This window comes from Phalacrocorax aristotelis, chromosome 7 (genome assembly GCF_949628215.1).
Source record: "Phalacrocorax aristotelis chromosome 7, bGulAri2.1, whole genome shotgun sequence".
Lineage (NCBI taxonomy): Eukaryota > Metazoa > Chordata > Aves > Suliformes > Phalacrocoracidae > Phalacrocorax > Phalacrocorax aristotelis.
This window is the reverse complement of record NC_134282.1, coordinates 20673339-20701325: the sequence shown is the minus strand read 5'-3', so window position 1 is coordinate 20701325 and position 27987 is coordinate 20673339. Positions and strand designations below refer to the sequence as shown.

Below are 27987 nucleotides of genomic sequence, written 5' to 3'. Positions count from 1 at the left end.
GGAAAATGTGGGCATCACCATTCACCTGCATTACAACTATCACTTGTATGAGGCTTTGAAGAGGTGGTACAGCATACTCTGGTAACTGATGTTTACATTTTACAGTGTACAGGCTCATCAAGCAAAAATAAATTAACATTTTAAAACTAATTCACGAGTTAGTTTTAATCTATTTCTCACAAATGTTGCTACTGGCAAAGGACTGTGAGGATGCCTGGTCCTTCGGGCTCCTCACCAGCCTGGCAGTCTTTTCTAGAAGCTTGCACATACTGCACACTGTGATGGCCGTGCTGTGTGGCACAGATTTTCCCAGTCAAGGTTCATTTGGAGCTGGTTTGTTTGCATTGCAGTGCTTCAGAAATACTCAGCTTTCCCCTTCCCAGAAGGCTGTTCTGTCAGAGTAGGGGAAAAGAAGGGAGAAAAGAAAGGGGAAAACTAGCCAAGCAGCAACAAAGGAGGCAAGCAAAGCCACAGCGCAGTCCTTGAGGGGCTGCACGCTGCTGTGCATGCAGCAGAGAGGACAAATTACTCCAACAGCAGTGTGATCCTGCACACTTTGAAACAGTTACATGCACCAAACAAATTACAGCGTGCTTGCTGGCCACACAAACAAAATACAGTGCCTTTGTTGTCTCCATATTATTCCATGCAGCCAAAGTTAGCATTACACCTCTAAGCTGTAATTTGTTTTACAGTACAGCTCTTGTTTCACATGTGCATACACATCATCCCACTTCACTAATTCCACAGCCATGTCCCACCCTTGCTGTTGTGCTCCACCTCCATGAAAGACCAAGGCTAGGATTTCCCTTTCTTTCAGCAGCAAATGCAGCAGTCCTGGTCAGGAAAAAAAGGAGCAAAGCTGGTGCTCACGCATGCAGTAAGGTTACTGCATTTGCAAACAATTTCTTACAAGGCTGATGACATGTCCAGATTTGGGCAGCCTTCTGCTACATCCATCATGAGGACAATGCCAGTTTCCAAGCATATGACAAATCTACACTGGAGCATGGGACTCACGCACACTAACCGGCCGGTTCTGGTCCTACTGGTGGCCTAGAGCTGAGCTCAAGCTGTTTATCCTGCTTCTTGGTCAGCTTTTATAGTCTTTGTCGAGTTCTTTGTAGCTACAACTAAACTGCTTCATCCAGCTGGGACAGAACTAGTTCAAGCGAACTAGGAAGGGGTGCAGGCACATGTTCTTATTCTAAACAAAATAGCCTTTCAACAAAATAATTTGTCTTAAAATGAGGCATTTATTCCCTAGCCTCACTCAAAGGCACACTATATAGAACCATTTTTGATGAAACTGAGATGACCCAAGTCAAGAATGGAAAACACTGGGTTTGGCAAAACAAATTATCAGAGGAAAATCAATCTCAGGGGGAATTGCTGGAGATCTTAAACATATGTAGCTCCACATTTAATATTAAAACCCTAAAAATCTCAGTTGTATTATATCTGCTATTCGTATCAATGCAAAACCAAGCACAAATCCAAAACCAGACCAGATTAATATTGTCCCCGAATTAACCCATAAGAGCCGTTCGATAGCCAAAAATACATTATAGACAGACCAGAAAGGTGCAGTGCAGTTTCAGTAGCTAGTCTGGCCTAGTATGATTTTTTGTTTGTTTTCTTTTTACTATTGCTAGCTTACAGATAGGCACTTTCCATTCCTGAGGATTAGTATGATCAGCCACAGCAGAAGGCAGACCAACAATTTATACTTTGGGGTGAATCTTTTTGAACATCTAATGCTAGCTGGTTTGGCTATATTGTTCTGATTTGTGGGGAAAGGACCTTCCTGCATTACAATATAAATTCATTGTATAGAGATATACTGGGAAGACAGAATACACAATAAACATCAGAAAGTGCATCAGAGGGATCGTTCCTTGGGTTTTCTTGGTAGCGTAGAACTTAGCTCTGCTCTGCACATCATCTCAACAGACTGTGCCTTTCAAGTTTGTTCATCATTGATTGGGTGGAGGGGATGGTTAAAGGCTGAAAAGAAACTTATGGAGATTTTTTGGGTAATACTCCCAAGGCATTTGCCAGGGTGACAGCCACTCCCCCATCACACGATGTAGCTGCCCTCGTCCCTACCCAGCCCTCCAAGGGCAAATGGCTGGCAAGTCAGGTGCTGGTTAGATAATCACCAACACCTACAGTTTCGAAATGAGAGATCAAAGAGAAGATTACAGTTGTAGGTGGAGACACAGAAAACACAGGCTACTTTCAACTGCCTCTTAGTACTTGCTATCAGCTAGTTTGTATCTGAGTTTCTTATCCCACCAATCACCCTACCACAGACAGGCGGGTCACTTCAATTCTCCAGTTAAGCCCTTATCCATTGTAAAGCTCATTACAAAAAATAAAGCTGCTCTAACAACCAACCAGTGCCTATGGCCTTCCTCACTCCTGATCACGGCATTTCTCCCTGTGCAGGAGGCATAGGAACCTTCATCCCCCTGTGCCTTTAAAGACCCACAGGCACACACTGGGCACGGAGGTGAGCACTTCTTTCTTTCAATCTTCCTTTTACTTCCACTTCACTAGAATCTAAATCTCTTCCTTAAAACTTACATTCTTTTAACTCATTAGCCATCCTTGCTTGGACATTTAAAAACTCCTGGTTAATAGCCCTTGTACTTGATAAAGCTACAGAGTTTCCTTAGAGCTCCTCAGCCACCTCTCTCAGCCCTTTGGACCTCTCTCATATTACCAACACAGATTTCCACCTAGATTTTCCAGGAGAGCTTACTACTCCCTATTTAGCACTCCCTAATTACTTACAAACTTTACTTCTCTTGCTTAAGCAAGGGAAATTTTCTGTATACCTCCTCCTTTTCCCAAAGTTCATCGCTGTCAAAGCTCAGGTTCAATCCTTCTTGGGGATCATGGGACCTGTAGTCCTCTGAAGACTGAGACCGTGCTGGGCTTGTGCCTCTCCTGAAGCTGTAGAACAGTTTGTCCCTTATGAGAAAAAAGGATGTTAACATTCACCTTTGCACAGATTGGATCCAAATATTTTTCGGTCAAAGATACTGCACGGGATATAACTCACAGATTCAGTTCAAATGAGGAAAGCTAGAGTAAACATGTATTTGTTAATAATGGGATGAGAAATCTAAGCATGCTGTATAATTAATACTGTTGCAAAATATTACTTGGAGGAGTAAAAGCAGCAGGGATGCTGAATGTTACATCTAAAGCACCAAGAGAGCATCCGTGGGAGGTGGTTTGGTGGGAAAGGGTAGCCAAGGAGAAAGCTCACTAGAAGAAAGAGCTGTTTGATTTGAACAGAGGTGGATGCAGTGGAGGCTGGGGCAGAACTCAGAGAAGAGGAAAGTAAAACCATCAACATATTCTATAAAGTTTGCTCTTCAACAGTAACAGATCTAATTAAGACCTGCAGCCATAGGAAACCTGAGTCCACCCTTTAAGAACAAAACCCCAGATATTTAATATGCCACAATGGAGGATAGCTGCATTATAATTTCCAAAAGTAAAGCAGCAATTTCTCACAATATTAGAGCCAAATAAAGCTAGTGCCAGCAGTTACCAATTATTGGGGTTGTGCTGCTAAATTGCTTTGGGTTCTTAAACTGGGCCCTTGGAGTTTTTTGAGTTACATTGCAGATGATAGGTGACATGAATAGTACCTGAAAGGCCCTCTTTTCAAAGCACAGGTATGGGACGCTGGTGGGATGGAAAAGAAGTATACCACAGCCCCCTCAGATCCCACCTTGTTTAGCAGCACAGCCTGCACAGGCTGGTATTACACTATTTCTTTGTTTGACACAAGCACCTTAAAGTTTGTAGTTGCTTTTCCAAAGGAACAAGGTGCCAGGAAGCAACCAAACAGCTTCATATGCTAATATGCTTGAGCTACACAGCTTGGAGTACAATACAGATGTAATAGCACAGCACCAAAGATTGATGAGCCTTGGCTTTTACCCATTTTTGCATTATTCTTGACTGCATTCTTCCAAGTCTCCTGGATAACTGTGCCGTCAGTGAGCTACAGCAGACGCAAGCCTGGCCCAGGCAGTCAAGAGAAATGATCCTTTATAGCTTGTAGCAGTGATGTTAAAGCTGGAACAAATTTCATTAACTAGCAATCAGAGGCAAAAATACAAGTAATGAACTATTTTCTATTTAGAAAACAAACCTATTGGATGCTAGCTCTGGAATGTAAGTAATGATACAAGAGGCAGGCTAAAGAAAATACCCAGAGGAACATGCACAAAGACTTTAACCAGAAAGTTTCACGCAGCGAATGTACCCACAGGGCCTGTTTCTCCTTTGCCTGACACATATTTTCATGGATGCAGCCTTGACTTCCCCAGCTCAGAGAAAATGAGTGCCTGGGAAGGGAAGGGCCAGGGCGGGTCATGCACAGGGAGAGAGGAATTCCACGGCAGCACACGTGGGGAGCTGGGGGAGAGGGAATGATGCTAAAGGCCATCCATCTCTCAAAGCAAATCATTCATCTTCCATCCCCTCCCCGTCAGTGTGGTAAAGGGCACTTGTGAATAGGTTTTGGACCCGAGCCGGCAACTTTTCCTGACAGTTTTGCAAAGCTGATTTAAATAATATTGACCCAGCCTCCCATCTCCAGCTCAGCCTAACAGATAAACAGAGGAGTTGGGAATTTGAAAGCTTTCTTGAGGGTAAAGCCTGCACCAGTACAATTTCACTGCTGTTGAGTTAGTCTATATTAATGACATTTAAATTTTGCCCAGGGTCTTTAATAAGGATTCAAATGTAACTGTTGGGCTTTTTAAATATATATTTCAAAAATTGGAGCCATCCAAACTATGCAGGGCAGCACATCTTCTGTGTTTATTTTTATTCCTAATCTAGACTCTACATCAGCTGTCCTCATGGTTTGGTAGCGTGAAGTGCTGGAAGCCTACCAATACGTATATATAAAACTTCCTTTTTGGTTCCTATTGGTAGAAGGACAGATTCTTTTTCTCTTTGAGTCACTAAAAAGTCACTGTGCAGGCTAATTCAAGACAAATGTGAACACATGGTGTCTGAACAACGGATGTGAGCCTGCATTTGAAGGAAGTATGCTAGAAAGGACTGCGTCCTAGGGGTCTTCAGTAGGAGAGAGTGCTGGCAACCACTTGGAGAAAGGATTCTGTTACTGCTGCGGTATTTTGGGCTTCAGACTGCAATGTTTAGAATGTGCTCTGCTCAGACGGTTATGGGAGCAGCCCCTCCACCATGGCAACTAACATATGGCTTTGCATTGTTGCTAATAATCACATAACAGAAGGAAAAAGAAGGAAAAAGGAGGACGTCCTTGCATACACAGACGATGAAAGTCTATGACTGCATTCTCCAAGGCTGTAACCAGAAGTGATAAATTGCTATATTGCATATTTTCCCTTCTCATCTAATTGAAAAAACAGTGTACAGAGTTTTTGCAGATAGTCCATTTATTTTGCTGGGCTACCTAGAGCTCAAGGATGCTGTTTAGTACTAGCTGGGTACAAGCACAACAAAAGGCCAGGGGAAATTGGCTCTTGATATAATTATTTTTGTCAGGTATGGATGAGTATCTTTTTTGCAAGGCCACAGCACCCCCTTTCCAAATTAATGGATCTTTTGCCACAAGGGCAGGAGAACTAAAGAGACACTTGCTCACAAACTGCTGGAAAAGTTGCAGAATTTTATGGGGTTAGCAGCACAGTCCTTACGCTGCTGATTGGCTCCCAGACACATCACTTCTAGCACTTTATAAGGGACCGATGCACTTGATCGGTAGATGACCCCATCCTCGGCACTGGGCACCAAGCTGGTTATGGGAGGAAGGACAAGCTTTGCACAGGTGAAGCCCAGGGAGAACTTTTCAGACATACTTCAACTGAAGGTATCCTGTGCCCTTGCAACGAAGCTCAGCCTCACAGGATACAGACCAGGAGAATACCAGCGTACAGTTCTGTCTGAACTTATCTGCATCCACCCTATGTGTTCTGGGAAGCAAGAAACCCTCTGAAACTAAAGACATCCTGCTCCAACCTCCTCTTTACATACCCAGATACACCTGCTCCACTGACCCTGCAGCAGGTGGCAATTTGTGTCGATGCCAGACCACTGCGGCAGGGTCCAGCATAGACTGGGAGACCTGAATACACTGCGCCGAGAGAGACCATAGTCACGGTTGCTGGAGCACAGCAACAGATTGGGAAGGGGAGTATTGTTGTCTTCATTTTACACACAGTGGGTTGAGATACAGAAACATGTAGGGTGTTCTGTCTTTGATTAAAGACTGGTGATTATACACAGAAGTAGCTTCTGATCTCAAAATTCTAGGAAGCACTGATTACGTTGTGCCAAAGGAATAAAGAAACTTTAAGAAGAGTCACACCAGAATTGTATTACAGATTTTCCTCTCTTGCTTTCTGTTCTCTTGCATAGAAGGCTTCTGTTATCCAGCCAGAGATTAAGAGGTGGTCAAGGGCACATCATGGACCCTGGACTGCAAAGGGTAAGCAGCCCAATGACCAGCTCACAAACAATCCTGACTTGAAGATTCTTTACCCAATTTTCTCTCATAACGACAAACAGACCTGAAAAAAATTGTAAGATCAATTTCACTAACCAAAGAAGGGCTGAAGCAATAATGATAAATTCAATTCCAGCATGAATTACCTTGTGTAATATAGATTTAGTATACAGGTATTAACTTGAAATTTGGATACCTTATCCGAATTGCATCTCCAAACCTTTATGATAGTTGCTAATCTTCATTACTATAAATCATTGGATCGCTTATTTAGACGTCATCCATACAATAAGAAAAAGATACTAAAGTACTAGAAGAGAAGATACTAAAGTACTTTATTTGCAAATCCCTCCAGTGATTCAGGTTTTATAAACCTGAAAATTAGTTTCATTTATGTATAGTAGAAATTAATTTATAAATTGAAGGCAATAAGCAAACCCATACAATTCTTAGATGATGTGATTATTCCTCTTCAATCCTTCAGCTTTATCTTCCTGATTTGTCATTTCTAGTGTCAAATTATTTGCATTCCTATCAACAGCGGCATTATGTGGGTAAAATTTGCACACCAAAAAAACAGTTACCTCAGAGTGAGTTACATTTATATTGATGGCACTGACAGTCATGATCTCCTAATATAATTATTTTTAGTTAACTTTGCAGGCTGCGATATAGCAGCAAGCCTGGCAGTGCAACTGACATGCTATTTTTAAGGTAACTAAAATACGAGTGTCTTCACCTTTTTGGGGATCGAGCCATTTATCTGCACAGAAACAGCTCTGCTGCTAATAGTGGTGCGAGAGCGGGGCATGGGGTATGTGGCTGTGGCAGGGCCCTGGCTCTGGTGGGGAGAGCCCCCCCATAGGGGCTGCCAGGCAGGCTGTGGGGCTGGGGGCCTGGGCGCTGTGGGGCTGTGGGGTGGCCGGTCCGGCACCGCCTCTTGCAGAGCTGCTGGCAGCAGGCATGGATGCTCCTTACAATCACAGTACAGACAGCAAGCCAAGAGATAGGTCGCCTGTCACGCTGGCTAAGGTTAGCTCTGACAAGTGTATGTTTAAATAAATATTTGATATTGCACAGGACATACAGAGGGGTTTGCATATATATGTCTATGCTAAGCTAGCCCTCTACATGTGGGAATACAGTGGGTGTAGGGGCTTTCATTATTTCTCTTCTCCTGAGCCTGGCTCCCACCAGCATTTGGCTGAGAAGACAGCTTTTGAGAAGAAAAAAGAAGGTTTATCGATCAGTGAGATCTTGTGGGAGTCACTACCATCTGCAGAATGGAAAGGGTGATGAGTACAGGGGAGGTGATGAGGCTGGCGGGAGGGCTGTCATCATTAAGAAAGCAGCACCCGTGCCCTGTGTAGGGCTGCCTCCAGGTTTGGGTGTGCCTGCTGAACATGAATGGCACCTGTGACGAGGACTGAGAGATTGGAGACAGTGGCGTGCACAACATCTCAGAATCGCCACAGCACGAGCCAAACCCTCCCTGCCAGACCGGCACAGGGCGCTGGCTCAGTACGTGGGCCCCTGCCGTGCCCCACAACCCCTGCACCAAACAGCAGCAACACCACAGGTGAAACAGGGCTTTTACCACCGACATGGCTTCGTGTGTGTGTCCTGGTTTCAGCTGGGATAGAGTTAATTTTCATTGTAGTAGTGAGTATGGGGATATGGTTTGGATTTTTGCTGGAAACAGTGGTGATAATGGGGAGATGTTTTAGTTGTCACTAAGTAGCGCTCACACTAGTCAAGGACTTTTTCAGCTCCCCAAGCTCTGCCGGGTGCACAAGAAGCTGGGAGGAGACACCGCTGGGACAGCTGACCCCAACTGACCAACGGGATATTCCACACCATATGGCGTCATGCTCAGTATATGAAGGTGGGGGAAGAGGAAGGAAAGGGGGGGGACGTTTGGAGTGATGGCGTTTGTCTTCCCAAGTAATCGTTACGCATGATGGAGCCCCGCTTTCCTGGAGATGGCTGAACAACCTGCCTGCCCATGGGAAGGAATGAGTGAATTCCGTGTTTCCCTTTGCTTGCATGCGTGGCTTTTGCTTTACCTATTAAACTGTCTTTATCTCAACCCATGATTTTCCTCACTTTTACTCTTCTGATTCTCTCCCCTGTCCCACCAAAGGGGAGTGAGTGAGTGGCTGTGTGGGGCTTGGTTTGCTGACTGGGGCTAAACCACAACAGCGTGTTTGGCTGACTGAGAACAGAAACTCGTTTATATTGCGGGGGGGTGTTTGTATGTTTTTCCCCAAACAGTTCTCCATTGTGACCTCTCAGGATTCACTCTAGAAAGTGACCTACAAATAATTCTTCCAAAACTAAACCTAAGAAATAAGATAACTCTGCAAAGCGCTAAAACTCATTAATTCACGTTCACCATTCACGATCACCAAATACCTGCTAACATCCCCACTGCTGTCATTTCCCCTCAGACAGGCTGGGTGGCTGCAAACACTGCCTGGATGATGGGCAGACGTGTGCAAGTGGCTTCATCTTCTGCTTCTTGTCAGGCCTACGGCAGCAATGCACGGCTCAGTAGCACCCGCCAGCTGAATGAAAGACACTGCTTCTCCCTACAAACCTCCTATCCTTGGCCAAGAGTGGTTATCGACTCCACCATTACTGTTCCTGCTCTGCTAAGAGCAGTTTTAGGAAAGTCTTGGAAACGACACCCTGCTGGCTTGTCACCCTCCTGGCTGCTGGCCCCAGCGAGGCCCCGGGGGGGTTGGGACCCGTCGAGCCTGGCTGCACTGTGCCGCGTCCAGCCACGTTGAACCGCACCACGGTCAGCCCGGCTGTGCCGCAGGCTCCCGCAGCGGGAAACCGGGGCCGGGAAACTGCCACGACCTGCGATCGTGACGGCGATGCCATCTCACCGAGATGCTCTTCGGCATCACACGGCATTCCTGCAACACCGGCAACTGCAGAAAAGGCGCGTTTTCTGCTGAAAACCAGCCGGCCGAGGCGGGCAGGCGTACGAGACCTGGAACTGCGCCTTTCTGGGCAGCTCCGTGTGCTCCGGGAGCGCGTCTCCGCCTGCGGCCACCGGCTGCCACCGCGCCGGCCGCCGCGGGCGAGAGCGGCGGGGCCGGGCCTGGCCGAGCCGCCGCCCCCCGGGCCGGCAGCGGGGCCGGCAGCGGGAGCGCCGCCGGCGGCGGGGCCGGGGCGGCGGCGGGGCCGGGGGCGGCGGCGGCGGCGGCAGCATGGTGAGCGGCCCGCGGGGCGGCGGGGGGCGGGCGGGCGAGGGGGTTCCCCGAGGCGGGCAGCGGGGGCAGGCAGGCGACTCGGACCCTCCTCCGGCCCCGAGCGGTGCCAGGCTGCCTCCGGGAAGGGAGCGGGGCCGAGGCGGGACAGACGGACAGAGACAGACAGCCAGCTCCTGCCGGTCGCTCCTGGCCCGAGGGACCGGCCGGCTGGGAGCCTCCTGCCTGCCGTGCCGGGCTCAGCACCCCGCACTGCTCTGCGGGGTTTGGACCACGCCATCCGTAGGCTGTTGCTGCCGTGACAAGTGCTACTTACGGTTATCCTTTTAACACCTTTTCCCCCCCATCTCCAGCGTGCGGTTTGTGAGCGCTAACGCAAACGGTAACAGCGACGGCAAAGCCGAACTTGGGGCCTGATGCTGCAGCCGTGGACGGCTGCTGGTCCGGGCGCCGCAGGGGACGTGCTCCCGGCTGCAGCCGTGTCACCGCGGACCCTGACCTGGTGCCTCTGGGGCCTTGTCTGCGAGACAGGATTGAATACGTTTGCTCTGTGTCACCGAATGCTTGTGAAGTGCCGAGATAAAGGCCATGCTGTTTACTGAAAGACATAATGGCTGTCAGACGTTATTACTTAATCTTTTGCAATATAAAATTAGCAGTGGAATCTTAAATACAAAAAGGTGGCATTCGGGATGCATTTTGAAAATCGTTATGTCTTTTCCATGCTCATATATTTGCTTTTGCAGTATGGATTTATAAATACATGCCTGAAGTCTTTGGTGGTTGAAAAGTATGGTGAAGAAACATGGGAAAAATTAAGGTAATGTGTTCCTAATGAATGTAGTGTATTGAAAGACAATGCTCAGGAATTTAGCAGCAGAGGATTATAATTTCTTACTGGTGAATAGCAGCTGATATGTATCTCAAGTAATTATTAGAGGTAACTAGCAGGGCAAAAGCAAGAGTTTCTTACCTTGTAACAGTTCATACTCTGATACTAATTTGCCCCAATTAATTTGTTATATCGGATAATTAAGGATTAAATGTAGTCTTATAGACAACTGTGCAATAGACTCACTGGCTCACTGTGACAATATCCAAAAGTAATTACACTGGAAAGATGTCATCCTTGATATGAAGTCAGTTTCATTCCAATGCTTTCAGAAAAGCAGCTAAATACATAATCTCTGATTTTTCTTTACCTTATGAGCTTTGTGGCATTTTCCAAGGGATAAAGATATAAAAATGTGTGCATATATGTACCATATAGTAGCTGCTGAAGCCAGTACAAAAATTCAGCAAGTTTTTGGTCAAGTCTGTGGAGCCCGAAGAGCTTGATATTGTGGCCACAATGAATGACAAGCCAAGTAGACCAGAAGACAAACTAAGACTTCGCTTCCTCTAGCCCCCCACGGTATGATGCCCTAATCCTTGAAAGAGTTTGCCGTAATACCATAATGAGAAATAGCAGAAGTGGAGAGGTGGACACCCCTGTGCAGCTGTGTTAAAACAACACTCTCAAACCATTAGGGGAAGTAGTGTGTTCCAATATATGTAACGCCTGAAGGCGGTTAAAGAGCGGGTTAAGAGCAAACAGTGCTTACTGAATGCCAGTTGGGTCACCCAAGCATGTTATATTTACAGCACTGCTGAGACAAGAATATTGTCTTCTCTGTTGCAGACTGCAGGCTGGAGTCCAGGATTCTTTCTTGACTTTTGAGGTTTACAAAGATGAGATCACAATGCAGCTTGTTGAGAAAGCCTGCAAAATATTAGGTATGTGTCCCTGTACCTCAAAAATGAACCATCCTGGGTCAAGCCTGAGACTGCAGCCGAGGTTTTAGTCTCCTGTGCTGTTTAGAATGCCCTCCCTGTGTTGCAAAATATCTGCATTAACTCTCAGTCCTTCTGGCAGCATTTGAGGAACTTCCAAGCCTTTCTTATTCATTAAGGAATCTTTATTTTGCTAGGTGTTCCTGCTGACATGGTTCTGAGAGAGTTTGGAGAGTATTTCTTTGAATTCTGTAAACGTTCAGGCTATGACCACATGCTGAGGACATTGGGTGGAAATCTCTATGAGTTCATAGAGAACCTGGATGCGTTGCACAGCTACCTGTCCCTTTCTTACCAGGCAAGTTTGAGTAGTAATCACTGAGTAGGTATGGGTGGACTCTGCCGGACTTTGCAACAGCATCTCATAGGTGTGAACAAATAATGGGAAAATATGCTGTAACAGGCTCTCGTATGTTCTGAAATGGATTACTCCAAAATATTAGGACAATTTTGTATAATCGTTTTTTTCTGAGTCTTCCTCAACATTAGATATTATTTAGTACGTTGGCTCTAATGGATAGTAGATTTTCCTTCACAAATGAGCATATTTAGTTTTCAATATATTAGCTTATTCATACTACTGCTTATTTTACTAAGACATGGGATGCTTTTGTACAAGTGGAATTCACCAGCAAAAGATATTGAAGGTTTTTTTTTTTGTTTGTTTTTCCTCAGGAGATGAACGCCCCATCTTTTAGAGTAGAAAAGAATGAAGACGGGTCAATGCATTTACATTACTATTCAGATAGAAGAGGTCTATGCCATATTGTGCCAGGTAATCAGATAGAATGCAGAGTACAGATCAGCGGGTAACACAATATATATACAGGGTAATCATATATTTGCAGATATACTTTGCTCCGGTTTCAGAATCTTTTTTCAGATGAAGACTGGCTGTGGAATTGAAGCCTCGTGGAGTTTACCACCAGTATCTGTCCTCATTATTTCCCTGAGTGCCTGATAACTCCAAGCTCCCAGTGGCTTCATCGAGATTTACAGTATGACAAGCCAGCCATAAGGGTCTGTTCTTCCTGTAGAATTCCTATAGAATCCCTTTCCTGGAAGGAAAATTAAAGTTCATGGTGTGTATTGTGTCTACCTGTTGATTAGTTCTCGGTAACTCATGCTCCTTAAATTGCAGTGAAGTACAAATTATAGTTGGTTTGAAGACATCCATCCATCCATCCATCCTCTAATAAATACTCCTCCAGTACATGCAATCTGTAAAACTACTATTGAACTCAGCTCAAAATGGAATCTTTTCCGGGCATTTATGGGAATATCCACAGTTGTAGTCACGCAAGGGTTAAACAGATGTAAGCCTGTAAGAGATGATCATATTCCTTTCTTTCATAGATGCTGCTGCTGAATTAAGAAGTTTATCAAAACTTCCTTCTTTGTCAAAACTCATTTCATATTCCTATTGAAGCACAGAACTGTTTGGAATTTCAGACAGAGCTTTTAATGTTGTTGTCCAGTATTTTGCCTAATAGCTAAGCAGAAATGAGAGGACTGATTGTGCATCTTCATGAAAGATATTTCCTACTTTTCCAAAGAAATTATTCTGCAATGACTGGCAACGATTGTTATAGCAGAATCTCTTTAGACCCTATGCATTTTTTGGGGTTAATGGGAATTCATATTACTGCTATGTATGACACTCTGGACACATTTTTAGATATCCCACTGAGCTTTTTCTAGTGAAAATAAGCATTTGTCATCAGACAAGACAAAAGAAACAGTAACTTTAAAGTTTATCTCCTATGCACATATTCTTACCATGGCAGCAGTAGTAGGAATGAGAAAGGTAACAGCAGGTTGATTTCTTCTTCCAGAGTCCTTTGGAAAAGTGATTTCAGAAACGGTGAAATTCCACTGTGGGCCCTCTAAAAGAGAAAATGGAAAGGGTTTGTTCTTTGTCTTTTGTTTCCCCTTCAGGAATCATTGGTGCAGCAGCCTTGGATTTTTTTAACATTGAGATTTCAATGGAAATAGTCAATCAAACAGAGGAAGAAGAAAGAACTGGTAAAAAAGAACATATTGTTTTTCTTGTCACTCAAAACCCTGTATTTTCATACAAGGAAAGAAATAAATTTTCTTCCTCACCTCAATATCGTGCTGACTCTGAAAAACAAATGGAGAACCAACTGAATAAAGAGGTATTTTAATATTCATTATCACTCTATTATTAAAATATGATTAAAATAAAACCATCTTTGAATTTCCCTTTGGATTTATTTCAACAGGACCTTGAAAAAGCCAAGAATACAATTAGAGACAGAGGAAGCTCTGTTTGCCCTGTCAAGAAAAGTCACTGGAAGACAATAAGAGGAATAATCACATTAGGAAAAGGTGAGAGATCATTCAGAGGGAGCTTGTGATTTCTGAGTCTCTTCAGTAAGAAAGGCAGTGAGCCTCTATCTCCACCCACCCATTCATTTTGAAGTTACCATTCATATTTCCTCTGTGTCTTTTTAAAATATTTCTGTTTAACTTTCTTTTGCTTAGACATTGGTAATAGAAGAAAAATTGCAGATAATAAGCATGCTTAGTCATGACAGATACTTACATGGAATAAGACTTGTCACTTTGTCTCTTAAACAGGGTTTTCTTCTGAAAAGTATTCTTCTATAAAATGTCATTGTGTGGTACATTTGATACTTCCCTCTCATGTCACTTGGTCTAAGATGATGAATTTAAAAGAGTGTTTTTAACTTGGTAGCTGTTACTCCTTTCCAAAGTTATCAACTGTTGTAAATTCTGAAAGCCAAATTACACCCTCCACTAGCAAAAATCTACTGCTAATCTAGCAATCTCTGTTTATATCTTGATATATATGATGTGTATAATCTCTGTTTATATATTTTTATAAAACAGAAGGATTTTTGCAGTTAGGATCTTTTGATTCTTCAAGAGGAAGGAGAATCCAGCTCAGTAGTGCCAAGCTGTCTGGATTCTGGGCGGAGTGAAAAATTGACCATGATATCATCTGGTGCAATGCCACGTGCATTACAAGAGCAGATATATTGAGTAAGAAATTGATATGTATTCAAAATAACATTTTAGAGTAGCATTACTACCTAAAAAATAAAAATTTTTAACAATAAATGCAAGAGTTATCAAGGGCTAGACTTTGAAAGATGAAGCACTCACGTTGACTTCCCCTGAAGCAATAAGAGGTCTAGAAGTTGGATTTGTAATATTTTTCACCAGTCTCCTAAGTGACCTGATCATTTGTTATCAAGCAGAATTTACAAGAGTGACTGTCATAGCCACCTTCTGGTAGAAAGAGATCACTTGAAATAATCATCCTTTTGATTATGGTGGGTTACTGGAGAATCCAGACTTCTACTGTGAAGATCAAAGGCTTTGGGTTCTTCAGTCAGATGAGCATTTTTGACTATTTTACCCATTTTATTAATTCTACAAAAATACCTGTTCACTAGCAAGCACAACCTGCTCTGTAGATTTGTGACCATTTTGAAAAAAAAAAACTCAGGGCAAGTAAAATAGAAACCAAACAGTAATTTGGTCTCTGTGCCATGGACTAGAGTTCTTTCTATAGGAGACTGAAACCCAGATCATGCTGGGCTTTTCTTCATAAGTGTTCCTTAGCAGCTGGCAAAGTATATTAAATCCACTTCTGTGTAATTTTTGTGGGATATAGTTGTGTTATTTGGCTATGACATCTGTAAATTCATGGAGAGGAAACATCTACAGTTGTCCATCTATTCTTATTGTTTCCACATAATTTCATACATCGAATTCTCTGTGCTTTTTCTGTGGTTAAGTTTTAAACTCTCAGCCAACTGCGATTAGTTGCTCATCAGCTGTGTATTAAACCATGGAGCACATAGCACAGATGTATGCACATTTCTGGACCTCCACACTGTTTACTTTGTCTTCACACATTATGATACAGGGTTCTGTCTCACTGAGTGCTAAAAAGTAACACTGACGCCTTTTATGAGGTGCAACCCAATAAAAAGATACACATCGGTGAAGGGTCTGGAGCACAAGTCTTATTGAGAACAGCTGAGGGAACTGGGTTTGTTTAGTTTGGAGAAGAGGAGGCTGAGGGGAGACCTTATCGCTCTCTACAACTACCTGAAAGGAGGTTGTAGTGAGGGAGGTGTCAGTCTCTTCTCACAGGTAACTAGTGATAAAATGAGAGGAAATGGCCTCAAGCTGCACCAGGGGAGGTTTAAATCGGATATTAGGAAATATTACTGCACTGAAAGGGATGTCAGGGATTGGAACAGGCTGCCCAGGGAAGTGGTTGAGTCACCATCCCTGGAGGTATTTAAAAGACATTTGGATGTGGTGGTTAGAGACATGGTTTAGTGGTGAACTGGCAGTGTTAGGTTTACGGTTGGACTCGATGATCTTAAAGGTCTTTTCTAACCTATCCAATTCTCTGTAAATTCTGTGTAAATTTATCTTGCCACAGGTAAGCTCCTAAGAGGATTTGATCCTGTTTATCCCAAGAGCCTCTGGATTGACACAAAAACATTTTGCAATGGACTTCCTTTTCATATGGTTTTTGACAAAGAGGTAGGACAAGCATGTGGTATGGGCATTTAGTTTGTGTAGACTATATGGTAGTTTTCTTGTTTTAACTGTCCTACAGTTCACCGCTGCATGTGCTCTGTATACAGTGCACACTCATTTGTAGCATTTACAGAAGTACTCTGAGCAGAGACATGCAATAAAAGTCTCTCATAACAACTGGATCTGAATCATTTCAGATAGAAATCCCCTCCCCCTTGATTTTATTGAGATTACCATGTCTGAAACAGCTGCAGATATGCCAGCAAGGTTTATTGCAGCAGACTGTCTGTTACCAAACACGGAACAGAATTTTCTGAGGTTTCTGGCCACTTTCCTGTCCTTGCATGTGCCAGAGACATGACCCATCCTTTAAACTGGCTTTGTACTGATAGCTAGTCACCCTCTCCTCCCAGTTACCAACCTAGCCAAAGGCTTTTGTAAGGCTTTGCTGGCAACTGAGGCTCTACATGCTTCCTGAGTCTACTCCTACACGCTTCTGGTGGGAAAACCCGGCTACCTACTAACTTGGGCAGCATGCAACCCCATCTAGTAGGAACTGGACCCAAAAATCTCTTTATCTGCCAGGGGAGGATTGAGCCTCCTGTGCATACATACTCTGCAGCAATGAAATTGCCTTTCCCTTCACAGAGACTGCTCTGTGGCTGGTTTCCAGCTAGCCTGGGTTTCAACTGAGCTGCAGTTCCTCTTGTTCCCAATTCTGTACAGAGAATATTAGCTTAAGACAGGAGCAAAGAAAGGAGAAGGTGAGAATGGGACAACAGAAGAAAGCTGAATACAGCCACTCAGGGAACGTGTTTTGGCATCACACTGATAGAGATTCCAGAGCGCACAGTTTTCTTTGTGCTACTGTCCCCATTAGCCGAAGTTCAGAGTTTTAAACCTTGCAAGACATCCAGTCAGTATAATTTGATAAAATTACTAGCGTGGAAAAAGGGCAAGTCCTGCACCGATTATTGGTAGCTAGGTCAGAGCTTCAATACTCTGATGACAAGCAGTGAAGGCACAGTGGACATTTTTGTGGGAATTAAGAGGTCATCAGCCTAAAAGAGAATGACTAACCTTTACAGAGAAATGGTTAAGAGAAAGTAACCCATGGCATCCCTTAGAAAATTAATATTTGCCAAGACATTTTGTGCCACAGCTATTTTCTTTTTGGAATGCAGGACAGGCTCTGGTATCTCTAATTTGCTCTTGCAGCTACCTGTAAGGCTATTTGTTAGGCCTGCACAAATGCAAGCAAGGATAATAGCAGATATTTTATCTTTAGTTTTTAACAATTGATAAGGAAGAACATTTTGATAGTAACTTTCCTTTCTGAGGGCTTTGCCTTACTATGAAGGACACTCATTCAGAGCTTTGCGGTAATACACTAATAAGATAGAAACTTTGCTCAGAAGTAAGCCAGGTAGTATAGCACGGCTAAGTGTGTATATGTGTATAAACAGTGATCAGCTATAGCTTGGCCTGAACCCGAACAGGATATGAATTATAACACATTGTCTGTATTTTCTTTTTAAGCTCAGAGTGAAGCAAGCTGGGGTGAGCATTCAAAAGATTGTACCTGGCCTTCAGACCGTGGGCATCTGCTTGGATCACTACTTCAGTATCATTCACCCAGAAGTGCCCTTCACCATCTCTAGCATTCAGAAATTCATCAACAGCCAATTTGTTTTCCAGACCAGAAGAGAGATGATGCCAGAGTCATGGAAACAACGGCCAATGCTACAGCTGAGAGGTACTTCACTGTTTTCAATAGCATAAGTGTTCATATTAAATCAGGAGTTATACTAGAGTTGAATTAATGCCTTTCTGTGGACTCCTGGCTTAACCTAAGTCCTATCAATGGCTTTGTCTCTGTGCAGTGAGGAGAGGATTAGGTGGTTCTTTTTAGAGAACTTTAGGGTACTTTAAGATGCTTGCAGACAAATTCTGCTGTTACCTCACCAGATTTTGAAGGCTTTCAGACAGAAAGAACAACTGTGCTCCCATTTGAATGTCCTCGAAAGACACTGTTTTTCTAATGCTGCAAAACCCACATCTTTGTGGGTATCCTGACTAACAGGGGCAAGGCCAAGGGAGAATTAGATTGTTTTCTGAACCACCTTTAACCTCAGTTTTTCACAGAGTCACAGAATTGGCTCAACTCCAACTGAGTTTGGAAGGGACCTCTGGAAATTGTCTAGTCCATTCCCCCTTACAGTGTGGTCAACTAAAGCAGGTTACTCAGGACCACGCCTAGTTGGGTTTTGAATATGTTTGAGGATGGAGACTCCACAAGCTCCCTGGGCAACATATTTCAGTGTTTAACCACCCTTAGAGTAAAAAGCTTTTTTCTTATGTTTAAATGGAATTCCTGCATTTCAGTTAGTGCCCATGGTCTCTTATCCTTTCATTGGATACCACTGAGAAAAGTATTTTTTTCTCCCTCCTATCAGGTATTTATATATATTAATGAGCTCCCCTTGAGGCTTGTCTTCTCTAGGCTGAACAACCTGAGTTCTCTTAGCTTCTCCTTATCTGACAGATTCTCCAAGGCTTCCTAGGTCCTCCAACCTTTGATTCTTGAAAATAGGAGTGATAATTCCTTTCTTCCAGCCCTCAGGAACCTTCCCCAGTCACTATGACCTTTCAAAACTAATTGAGTGGCCCCTCAATGATGGAAGCTCACCTCTGTCAGTGCCTCAGTGCACTCCAGAAATCTCCTGCATTGCTTGTGCTTTACTGTGTTGTCTGTCCAGCAGATATCAGCTAAAGTCCATCATGAAGCTTCCTCCACTTGTCTTAAGAAGCACTCATCTACTTTTTCTTCCCAAGCAAGGCATCTGTAGTAGCCGCCAATCACAACATTACCCACATAGAGAGGGTCTGCCCTCTCTAATCCTTCTATAGAAGCTCTCAGCTGGCTCATCATCCATCCCTAGGCAGAGCTTCATGCATTTCCCTTGCTCTCTCACATAAAAGGCAGCTCCCCCTCCTTGCCTGCCTGTCTTTTCTAAAGAGTCTGTGTTCATCCTTTGCAGTATTCTGGGTGTGTGAACTATCATGCCAAGCCTCTATGATCCCAAAGACATGGTAGCCCTAAAACCACACGCGGACCTCTAGTTCTTCCTGGTTTTCCCCCATGCTGTGCACATTTGTGTACAGGCACCTCAGAGAGATGCCCAGTCATGCCCATTTCCCAGAAAAGGTATGAGAGTTTCCCCTATAATGCTGCCCTGTGTGTTTTAATTTGCAGAGATTAGAACCAAATATATAATGTAAGGCATTACTCTGGGGTGATTCCTGCAACATAGTTGTATCGTCACTCTTGGCTTTGGTAAGGATTCAATGCCAGTTGCCCTGTGAATCTCCCCAGCCCTCAGCTATGGCCTTCTGCTTCACTTGGGACCTGTGGAAGGGACACAATGCCAGCCCCCAAAGCCAGCTTCTGATCGCAGGCCACTGGGATGCACCGGGCTGGATAAAAGTAACTGTCCATGTCTCCCCTTCTCATAGCTCTACACATCAGCCTGTGCACCTGGCACAGAATTGCTTTGCACTGCTAAGAATTTTCTTTGCCAGAGGAATTACTGCTTTGTACATGGAACAACATTTTAAACGCAGCCACTCAGCACAGGCAATGGCAGTTCACAGATTTTGGATTGCATATTTGGCACATACAGACAATAATGAAATACAGGGTGAGCATTCCCGCAATAATACACTGCAAGCATTGCTCCTGCCAGTGCCCAGTTCCCATCTGCCGGGCGAGGGGCGGGAAGGGGCGCAGGGGATGAGGGAAGTGCTTAGAGACAAAGTCTTGATAACATTGCTACAGCTGGAGGAAAGAAATGGCTTCCCCTGCGCCTCCATGCATTTTGATTCCTAAAATGTGAATACATGATTCATTCTTAATTTATGCCTTTGAGGAGAGTTATTTGCTACTGGCTGTGTTTCAAATGTGGATAAAAATAGTTTAGTTAGCTGTGCTTTTATTTTTTGTTGACACATTTTCAGATTCCAATTTCTGTCTTCACCCCCCACCATGTTACATAAGAGTTTACCAGTTAAAATTATTTTAGCAAAAAAGATAATTTATTTGCTTTATTTTTACTGGGAGGAGCAAGTATGGAATGATTCTCTGCTTTGTTTAATTAACTATGATGACATTTGGTTTAAGTGTTCTGTGACCTCAATTTTGCTTCTCTGAACTATGCAATATGACCTAATTTTCCCTTCTCTTATTTCACCTTTACATAATGAGTGTCAAATCTGGTATTCCTGAGATTCAGAAAAATTTAAGAGTTTAGGGAGACCTTGGAATAGTGATGTTACTAAAACAAGGAACTTACTAGTCACAGGGACAATTTTACTTCACCTTATGCACGGTTAATTCACTTGGTATCTCTGATGTTCCAATCCGGTTAGTTTTCAAGCTGTTCAGCCAGTTGCCCTGGGGATGGGGTGAGAAAGAAAGAAACAGGAATTGCTGTTCAGAAACCAAGAATACATATGAAGCAAATAAAGAATAATGATAATAAAAAAATATTGAAAAAATCAATCCCATAACCAAATCTCAACGAAGAAAATAAAACCTCAATCCCCCACCAAAAATCCTCTCTACCCTTCAGTCATTTTTGTACTTGCATATTTAGAGGATCATAGTGACTGCAGCTTTCAGGAAGGAAAGCTCCATTGATTGTACTGGGACCGCATTTTACTCTCTGTGAAATTAAACTTTAAATGTTTCACTTAATCATTGTGAGTCTCAGCACCCCGTGCGTGATGCTGACTGACTGGCTTCAGGAACAGCTCAAGAACTAGTAGCAGAGGAGAGGAGAGGAGAGGTGTTGTGAGCAGTGGGGTTCCTTGTGAAGAGGAGGGACCTGAAGCATGGTTAGGCTCTATTTAGCAGCTGCAGTAAGTGAGTAACTGCTTTCTGGGTCCTGAATTTTTTTTTAATTTGCCTATTGTACCTCCTTCAAACAAGTCCACCTCTAATTCCAGGAAGCAGAATAATTCCTGTGATGACCCTGACCCTACAAAAAGCCACTGTCCTTAGAACTCATCTCCTAAAATTAACATCAGTAATACTGAACATCACGTGAAAGTCCCAGCTACTGAAAACTCTTACTGACGCTTGTTTCAAACAGGCCAGATGATCTGGATGGAGTCCCTGCAGTGCATGCTCTATCTCTGCTCACCTTTGCTTCGCACTTTGCATGAACTGGAGGAGCGACAGATGCATATTGCAGACATTGCACCTCATGATGTGACCAGGGATTTGATTCTTCTCAATCAACAGCGACTGGCAGAGATGGAGCTCTCTAACCAGCTGGAGAGGAAGAAGGAAGAACTGCGGATACTGTCGAAGCACCTGGAGGAAGAGAAGAAAAAGACTGAAGCTCTGCTCTATGCCATGCTTCCTCAGCATGTGGCCAACCAGCTGAAAGAGGGGAAGCGAGTTGAGGCAGGTGAATGAACAGGGTCCATTTGTGACGCATGAGTCGTGCAGCAGGTGACAATGATAGAGAGACTGGGGTGCTGGCACAACCCCATTGCCACTATCAGGGAGTACATTGTCTACCTGGTGATATTCGTGGGAGGAGGACCACAGACCCTTCGTCTCAATGATAGCAAAGTTTAGTCTATTCTTTCAAATGAAACTTTGAAACCTGCTTGCCAAAATTGTTCCCTAGGAGGTGAAAAGTGGTAGCAGCTGCCAATTCCGGGAAAAAAATTCAGTGTTTCAACAGTAAACAGAAATTTTGTTTTTAACAGGGGTATACAGGGAAATGATAGCTCAAAAATGAAAGGATTAAAGAAATCAGTTTTCCTAGAAAATATTCCTAGTTCCTCTATGCTATATATAAACCTAGAGTCATCATGATTCCCATTTTTCTTAAGGATAACAAGTAAGAATGTGCTTAAATTCCCTTTAGTATGCGCTTATATGAAGTTAGGGGTAAAAGGCTAAGTATATCCTCAACATGGGCGGACAAAGGGATGTATTCAGATGTCTGGATTGTTTGAGGTGTGTCATGATTCTTATATTTGATATACTCCTATATTAAATATATTTGATATATGATATACTCCTATATATGATATACTCCTATATATGATATACTCCTATATATGATATACTCCTATATACTCTTTCATATCAGCACCCATATATGAGTATTGCAACTGAGATGTCATATGTCCTAAAAGAACGACAAGAAAGAAATCTTGCAGGCAAATCTCAAACAGCTGTCATGATTGTCCAGCCATTACAGGTACTTACTATTGGTCTTTCTGCTCACAGGAGAGTTCAAGGAATGCACCATATTATTCAGTGATGTTGTGACCTTTACCAACATTTGTGCCCAATGTGAGCCTATTCAGATAGTTCTCATGTTAAATTCAATGTACCTGCAATTTGACAGACTGACCACAGTGCATGATGTGTACAAGGTATGTACTGATTGATAAAGGCTTTAGAAATAGTCTGGAAAAAGATTTTGATGGTGGTGGTGGTTTGGGTTTTTGTTTTTAAATGCATGAAAATCCTCTTCCCCCCGAGCATGATTTTTGATAAACCATAAAATATTGCATATTTGTAGTGGCCACACAAAGAAACTGAAAACCAGGCAGAGGTAGGATTAAATACGTTTAAAAATTTCAGACAGGAATGTAACTTCTGTGATGGACTAGAGTCTCTCTGCACAATGCTAGCACCATAATGGCTGTTGTTTCATTTCTCTGTCACTCTCTCCTCTCTCAGATGCCTACCCAACATGACAGAATATCCTAGTTTATGGATCAATTTGAATAATTTTTCTAATTCTTTTATTCCAACCTGTTGCAAATAGGTCACTATATCATTAAGCGTCTCCTTTGGTGGGAAATAATAGTATAAACAATACCCAGACTTTGTTTTGCTTCACGGAGATCTTAGGCAATGCTATAGACTCCTGCTGTCCCCGAAGAGCATTGATTAGATCCACTCTGTAATGTGTGTGTTGTCTCCAAATGGTGCTGGAAGGATCAGAGCCCTGGTTGACATATAATAATAGTGTTATTAACATCTCCGGAGCTACCCAGATTTGATGAGCTGAAGAGCAAGTCCTAAGTATCTGTCTGTCCCCAGTACATTAAATATTTAGGGAGGCCGAAATAGTAAAGGGTGATATCCAAATCTCATTCGTTCCTTGCTCAGGCAAGGCATACAGTTCATCCCACAATAAATTGCATTGGGAAATCAGAAGCATTTCTGCCTTGGCAAGGAAACTGTATTCAATAATTGAAGCATCCAGGATATGGCCCACAGGTTTTAGGATAAATTAGTATCATATTCTGTCTAAATCATCCATCATAAGTAAATTATCTGTCACTATAATAATCTCCTTTTGATGCCTGTATATAACTTCTATTAATATTGAAGGAGGTTACTAGGGTACGGAGAGGGAGGACGAGATTACTATTTCAGGGAATTGAGAAAGAAATGAAATATTGAAAATGATCAAAGAAACTTGGCCCAAGCTTATAAACATCTGAGGTTATGAATAAATCTTGTTAAAATAAATCTCCTACCACGGCCCAAAAATAATTAGGGTATCTATTTGCATTAGCAGCTTTTTACAGTTGTTTTTAATTTGTTACAGAAAATTACTGGCACTACTATGGGGTTGGCTATCTGAGAGAAGGCATGTACAGGAACACATTTTTCGAGACTAATGTGTTGAATGTTTTAAGTTATTATGTTAATGAACAAACCCAAAGATGAAATTAAGTTCCCACACTCCTTCGCTGTTCATTTTTAAGAAATCCAAGTAATCTAATTGAAACTGATATCTTATTTACTGATGGTAAATGTAACAATGAAGTCTCATAAGGGCAGTTTAGAAAATTGCCTTACCGTGTAAGTCTTTTACAGTGAATTTTAAATATTTGAGACTGTTTAAATGTTTCAAACAAGCCTATTCTACTCCCAGCAAAATCACTGTTAACAGGGTCAAACCCCAAAGTATTTCTCAGGTGCCTTATCATGCAATTCAAGGAGACTGTATGCCTGAAGGAGGATGAACCCCTCAGTGTTTGTCTCACTGGCTGCATCATGTTGTGAGGAAACAGCTGGTTGTATGGAAGGATGCTCCCAAACTGCTTAGTTCACACTTTGCATTCTTTGGCATCCTGGAGAGTGGAGGTTTCTTAGTTTCATGTGAACCCCTTAATAATAATCACCAGTGAAGACACTCCCTTGATTTATTGTGACTTTTTTTTTAAAAAAGAAATCTCTTTTTAAAAAGAAATAAGCTTTTAACACCAATTGTGAATTACAGCTAATTAATAACATTCAGCTGTTGGATAACCTCCTGGTTCAGGAGTCTGTGCCTGGGGATAGCTCTTCGCATATGGGTCTACCCTAGGTAAAAGGAAGGCAAAAAGTCTTTCACAGCATCCCTTAGTGTCTCTCAACACCGATATCTAAAATGAGTCAAGTGGGCAGGGGCAGAATGCATTGAAATTTTTAGCGTGGAGTTAAGGAAAGATCCCCATCTCAAGGAAATGCACATATCCTAGAGCTTTTTAGTAACTGGAAACACCTTTTAGACAAAAGGGGGAGTTTGGTGAAGGTAAGAAGTGCCCTAGACAGCAAAACACCTAAGCAAGATACATATAGCATGCTTATATGCTTGTCCCTCTCAATTAAAGGTGGAGACAATTGGAGATGCCTATATGGTAGTGGGTGGGGTCCCTGTGCCTGTACCCACTCATGCTGAGCGAGTTGCTAACTTTGCCTTGGGGATGATAATAGCAGCTAAAGGAGTACAGAACCCAGTTTCTGGAAATCCTATCCAAGTAAGTTCTTAATGCAAAGATATGTGTGTGTGTGTCTGTCTGTCTGCTTCTTGGGTTGGGCTTCTGGTTAATGTATTGCAGTAGGACATCAAAGAGCTGCTTCTGATTCCTCTGTGACTTTGGGCAAGGGCCACGTGTACATTTTTCATGAAGAGCCTCTCCCTGTGGATATTTGATATTTTACTGGTGTCCAGTGTTGTGTTAGGATGAATTTTTAGGTGGCTGGATAGCATTGAGAAAGATGTTAAATAACAAGTGACATTTTTTGGGGGTGTTTTATGTCTTTGTGAAGATTAGAGTTGGGATCCATACAGGTCCTGTCTTGGCTGGAGTTGTTGGAGAAAAAATGCCTCGTTATTGCTTGTTTGGAGACACAGTGAATATAGCTTCCCGGATGGAGAGTCATGGTATCCCGAGTAAAATTCATCTAAGCTCCAGTGCCTACCAGTGAGTAACTATAATGGCAACTTTGCCCATTAAAAGCTGTGCTAAAAAACACTGCCTTGACAGCTGCAGCTTTCAATGTAGATGATGTCTTTAGTCGCTGATTTATGCAGCTTGCTTATAAAGAAAAATTACTGCTTGCAAAGAATTTTATTTATTCTGATGCACTTGTACATGAAGGCGGAGGTTTGAGAGTCTCGATCCTGGAGACCAAAATATGGGGAAAAAAATGATATCAGGAAAGCCAGAGCTCCGCTAGCACTGAAATGGGCAAGGAAGGTTCAAAGGCAGTAAGCTTCTCCTATGTTAGTATAAATAGTATAAACGGAAACATGAACCTGCTGTGGCAGGTGATTTAGGGGCAGTGCCCTGAATAAAGGCTGAGTTACTTAAGGCCTCTCTTGCCTCAGTCTTTGCTGATGAGGTCTTCAAGGTCCCTGCACCTAGAGTCAGGGTTCAAAGAGTAGGTGAAGTACTGCTACTGAAAGAGGATCAGATTAGGGGTCTTTTGAGAAATCTCAGTCTATGGAAGTGTATGGGAGCAGATGGGATGCCTCCAAAGGTAATGAGAGAGCTGGGTGATGGCATTAGAGTGCTGCTGATCATCATCTTTGGAAGGTCATGAAGATCAACGCTGTAGCAACTAAAGAAAGTCAGATGTTACACCTATATTGAAAAATGGCAAGGAGGATAGGCTGGGGAACTATAGGCTGGTCAGCCTCATGTCAGTCCCAGTGAAAATCAAGTCCTCTTGGAAGCCATTTCTGGAAATATTGAGAAGGCAATTGGGAATAGCCAGTCTGGATTTACCAGGAGTAAATCATACTTGTTGAAGGTGATTGCCATCTCTGATGAAATGACTGGAGATAGTTCTGTCTAACTCAGATTGGCTGCCTCAGTTCTTAATTTCTATTTACTGGTCAATAAGAATGCTCCACCATACTGAAGTATTTGACTATGTGATCCATTGATTTTTGATCAGGCTGCACATGTAAAGCTATAAAAGCACAGCAGGCTTGAATAAACAGTTGAAAGAAACCCTCAGTTGTTCACAGATCAATACTGTTTTTCCTGGACTGTTGTGACTTGATTGCTTAGATTACAATAGCTCTTCTAAAACATCAGGGCCATTTTTGCTAATCTTGAATTTTCATGTGTCATTTTGCTTCTGATATTTTAGATGCCTAAAATACAAGAATTTTGAGATGACTGAAAGAGGAGAAATAGAAGTAAAAGGGAAAGGGAAAATGCACACATACTTCCTCATTAGAAATAGAACTGCAACTGAGAATGAGATTATGGGAAGGCCAATGAAAGACTTAGATTCTGGCCATGAATCTGTTCAGTCCTTTCAAGAAGGCAGGACTGAAACAATACCAAGTTGTCATCAGCCAGGTAGAGTCAACTTGACATATCTTTCCCTCCTTGAACAAATGAACATTAATACAACTCAATAAAATATCCTTTGCTGTTCTTCTTTCAGTTACTCAGACTGAGCCAGAGAAGGACCAGACCCCAGCCATTGCAATGAAGTATATTGATGGCCCCACAGATGCACAAAACATCCTCAAAAGAAGAAACCAAGCGAAAATTACAGATTTGACAGGTAGTTATTTAGTTACCATCTAGCAGAGAAAACAGAACTAGGAAGTAACCAAGGCTTAGTCTTGCAGCTTTGTTAAATTCCTCTTCTGAATAATTATGGTTTTACTCAAGCCGGAAATATATGCCAACATACGCATGTTGGTGAAAGTAAGCATTCTGAACACTGTTCAGAGCCAAACAAATTCACCTTAAGAGAAATCCCAGGTGTTAACTATGCACTAAGGAGAAAGAAGCTGACATAGCTGTCAAACCCCAGAGTCCTTCTGGCAGTGCAAACAGAGTGGATAAATGTTAGACAGCTCTAAACATGGACAGACCCGATTGTTCATGTACACATCTTTTCCTAGAAAAGCTGTCATTATTTGTAGTTACAGGGAGGTCCTTATCAACTCAAGTCTGAGAAAGAGAGACCTCACTGGCTATGTAGCCTAACAGTCATCAAGCCAGGCTCCTGCAGAAGACAGGAGGATTTATTGCCATGCTCATGTTCTGCAACCAAATTTCATTCTCTTTTGAAGTAGCTGATACTGAAAGAGAGAGAATGGATTTGATGCCATAATAGCCTAATATAATGCAACAAGTCTTGTAATCCTATTTGCACGTTTTGTGGATCTTATACAGAATAAATGTTGTCACTGATTACTATAAAATATTTTGCTCCCTTCCCTCCTACCTGCTTAGATGTGGTAGTTAATCTAGTATATGATGTGCTGACAAACAGAAACCTATATGGTCATTAAAAACGCTGAAGGGGTGTTTCCTTTCAGGCAAAACTTATGATTCGAAAAGTGATGGGAGTCTCCATGGCAACCTGCATGCAGATGGTGGTCCTTGTCCTCTAAACCGGGGAAGAGTCAAACCTGCTGCTGAAGAGCCACAGATGAGAAACGTTCACTCTAATTTTTGCACTTTACTCTAAGTTTCTTACTTTTTACATTAAACAGTGCAATTTTATTATGA

General features: G+C 42.7%; 1 protein-coding gene and 1 long non-coding RNA gene across 2 annotated transcripts in view; one reads left to right on the top strand and one right to left on the bottom strand.

The window, feature by feature from the left end:
- LOC142059910 (uncharacterized) overlaps positions 1-10288 on the bottom strand; it is a 15191-nt gene extending 4903 nt beyond the window's left edge. The window contains exons 1-2 of the long non-coding RNA XR_012661542.1: positions 10064-10288; positions 2844-2979 (exon numbers count right to left, since the gene is read on the bottom strand). This is a non-coding gene — a long non-coding RNA (uncharacterized LOC142059910). The remainder of the gene's footprint in view (positions 1-2843; positions 2980-10063) is intronic.
- On the top strand, positions 9302-27987 carry LOC142059909 (guanylate cyclase soluble subunit beta-2-like). The gene is given in 17 exon segments (XM_075099212.1): positions 9302-9495; positions 9497-9715; positions 10494-10567; positions 11429-11523; positions 11718-11878; positions 12256-12355; positions 13519-13739; positions 13827-13932; positions 16031-16134; positions 17671-17887; positions 21285-21605; positions 22442-22590; positions 24832-24978; positions 25271-25425; positions 26603-26817; positions 26906-27028; positions 27795-27987. Coding segments are annotated over 17 exon segments (2646 nt in total). The 5' UTR covers positions 9302-9408; the 3' UTR covers positions 27947-27987.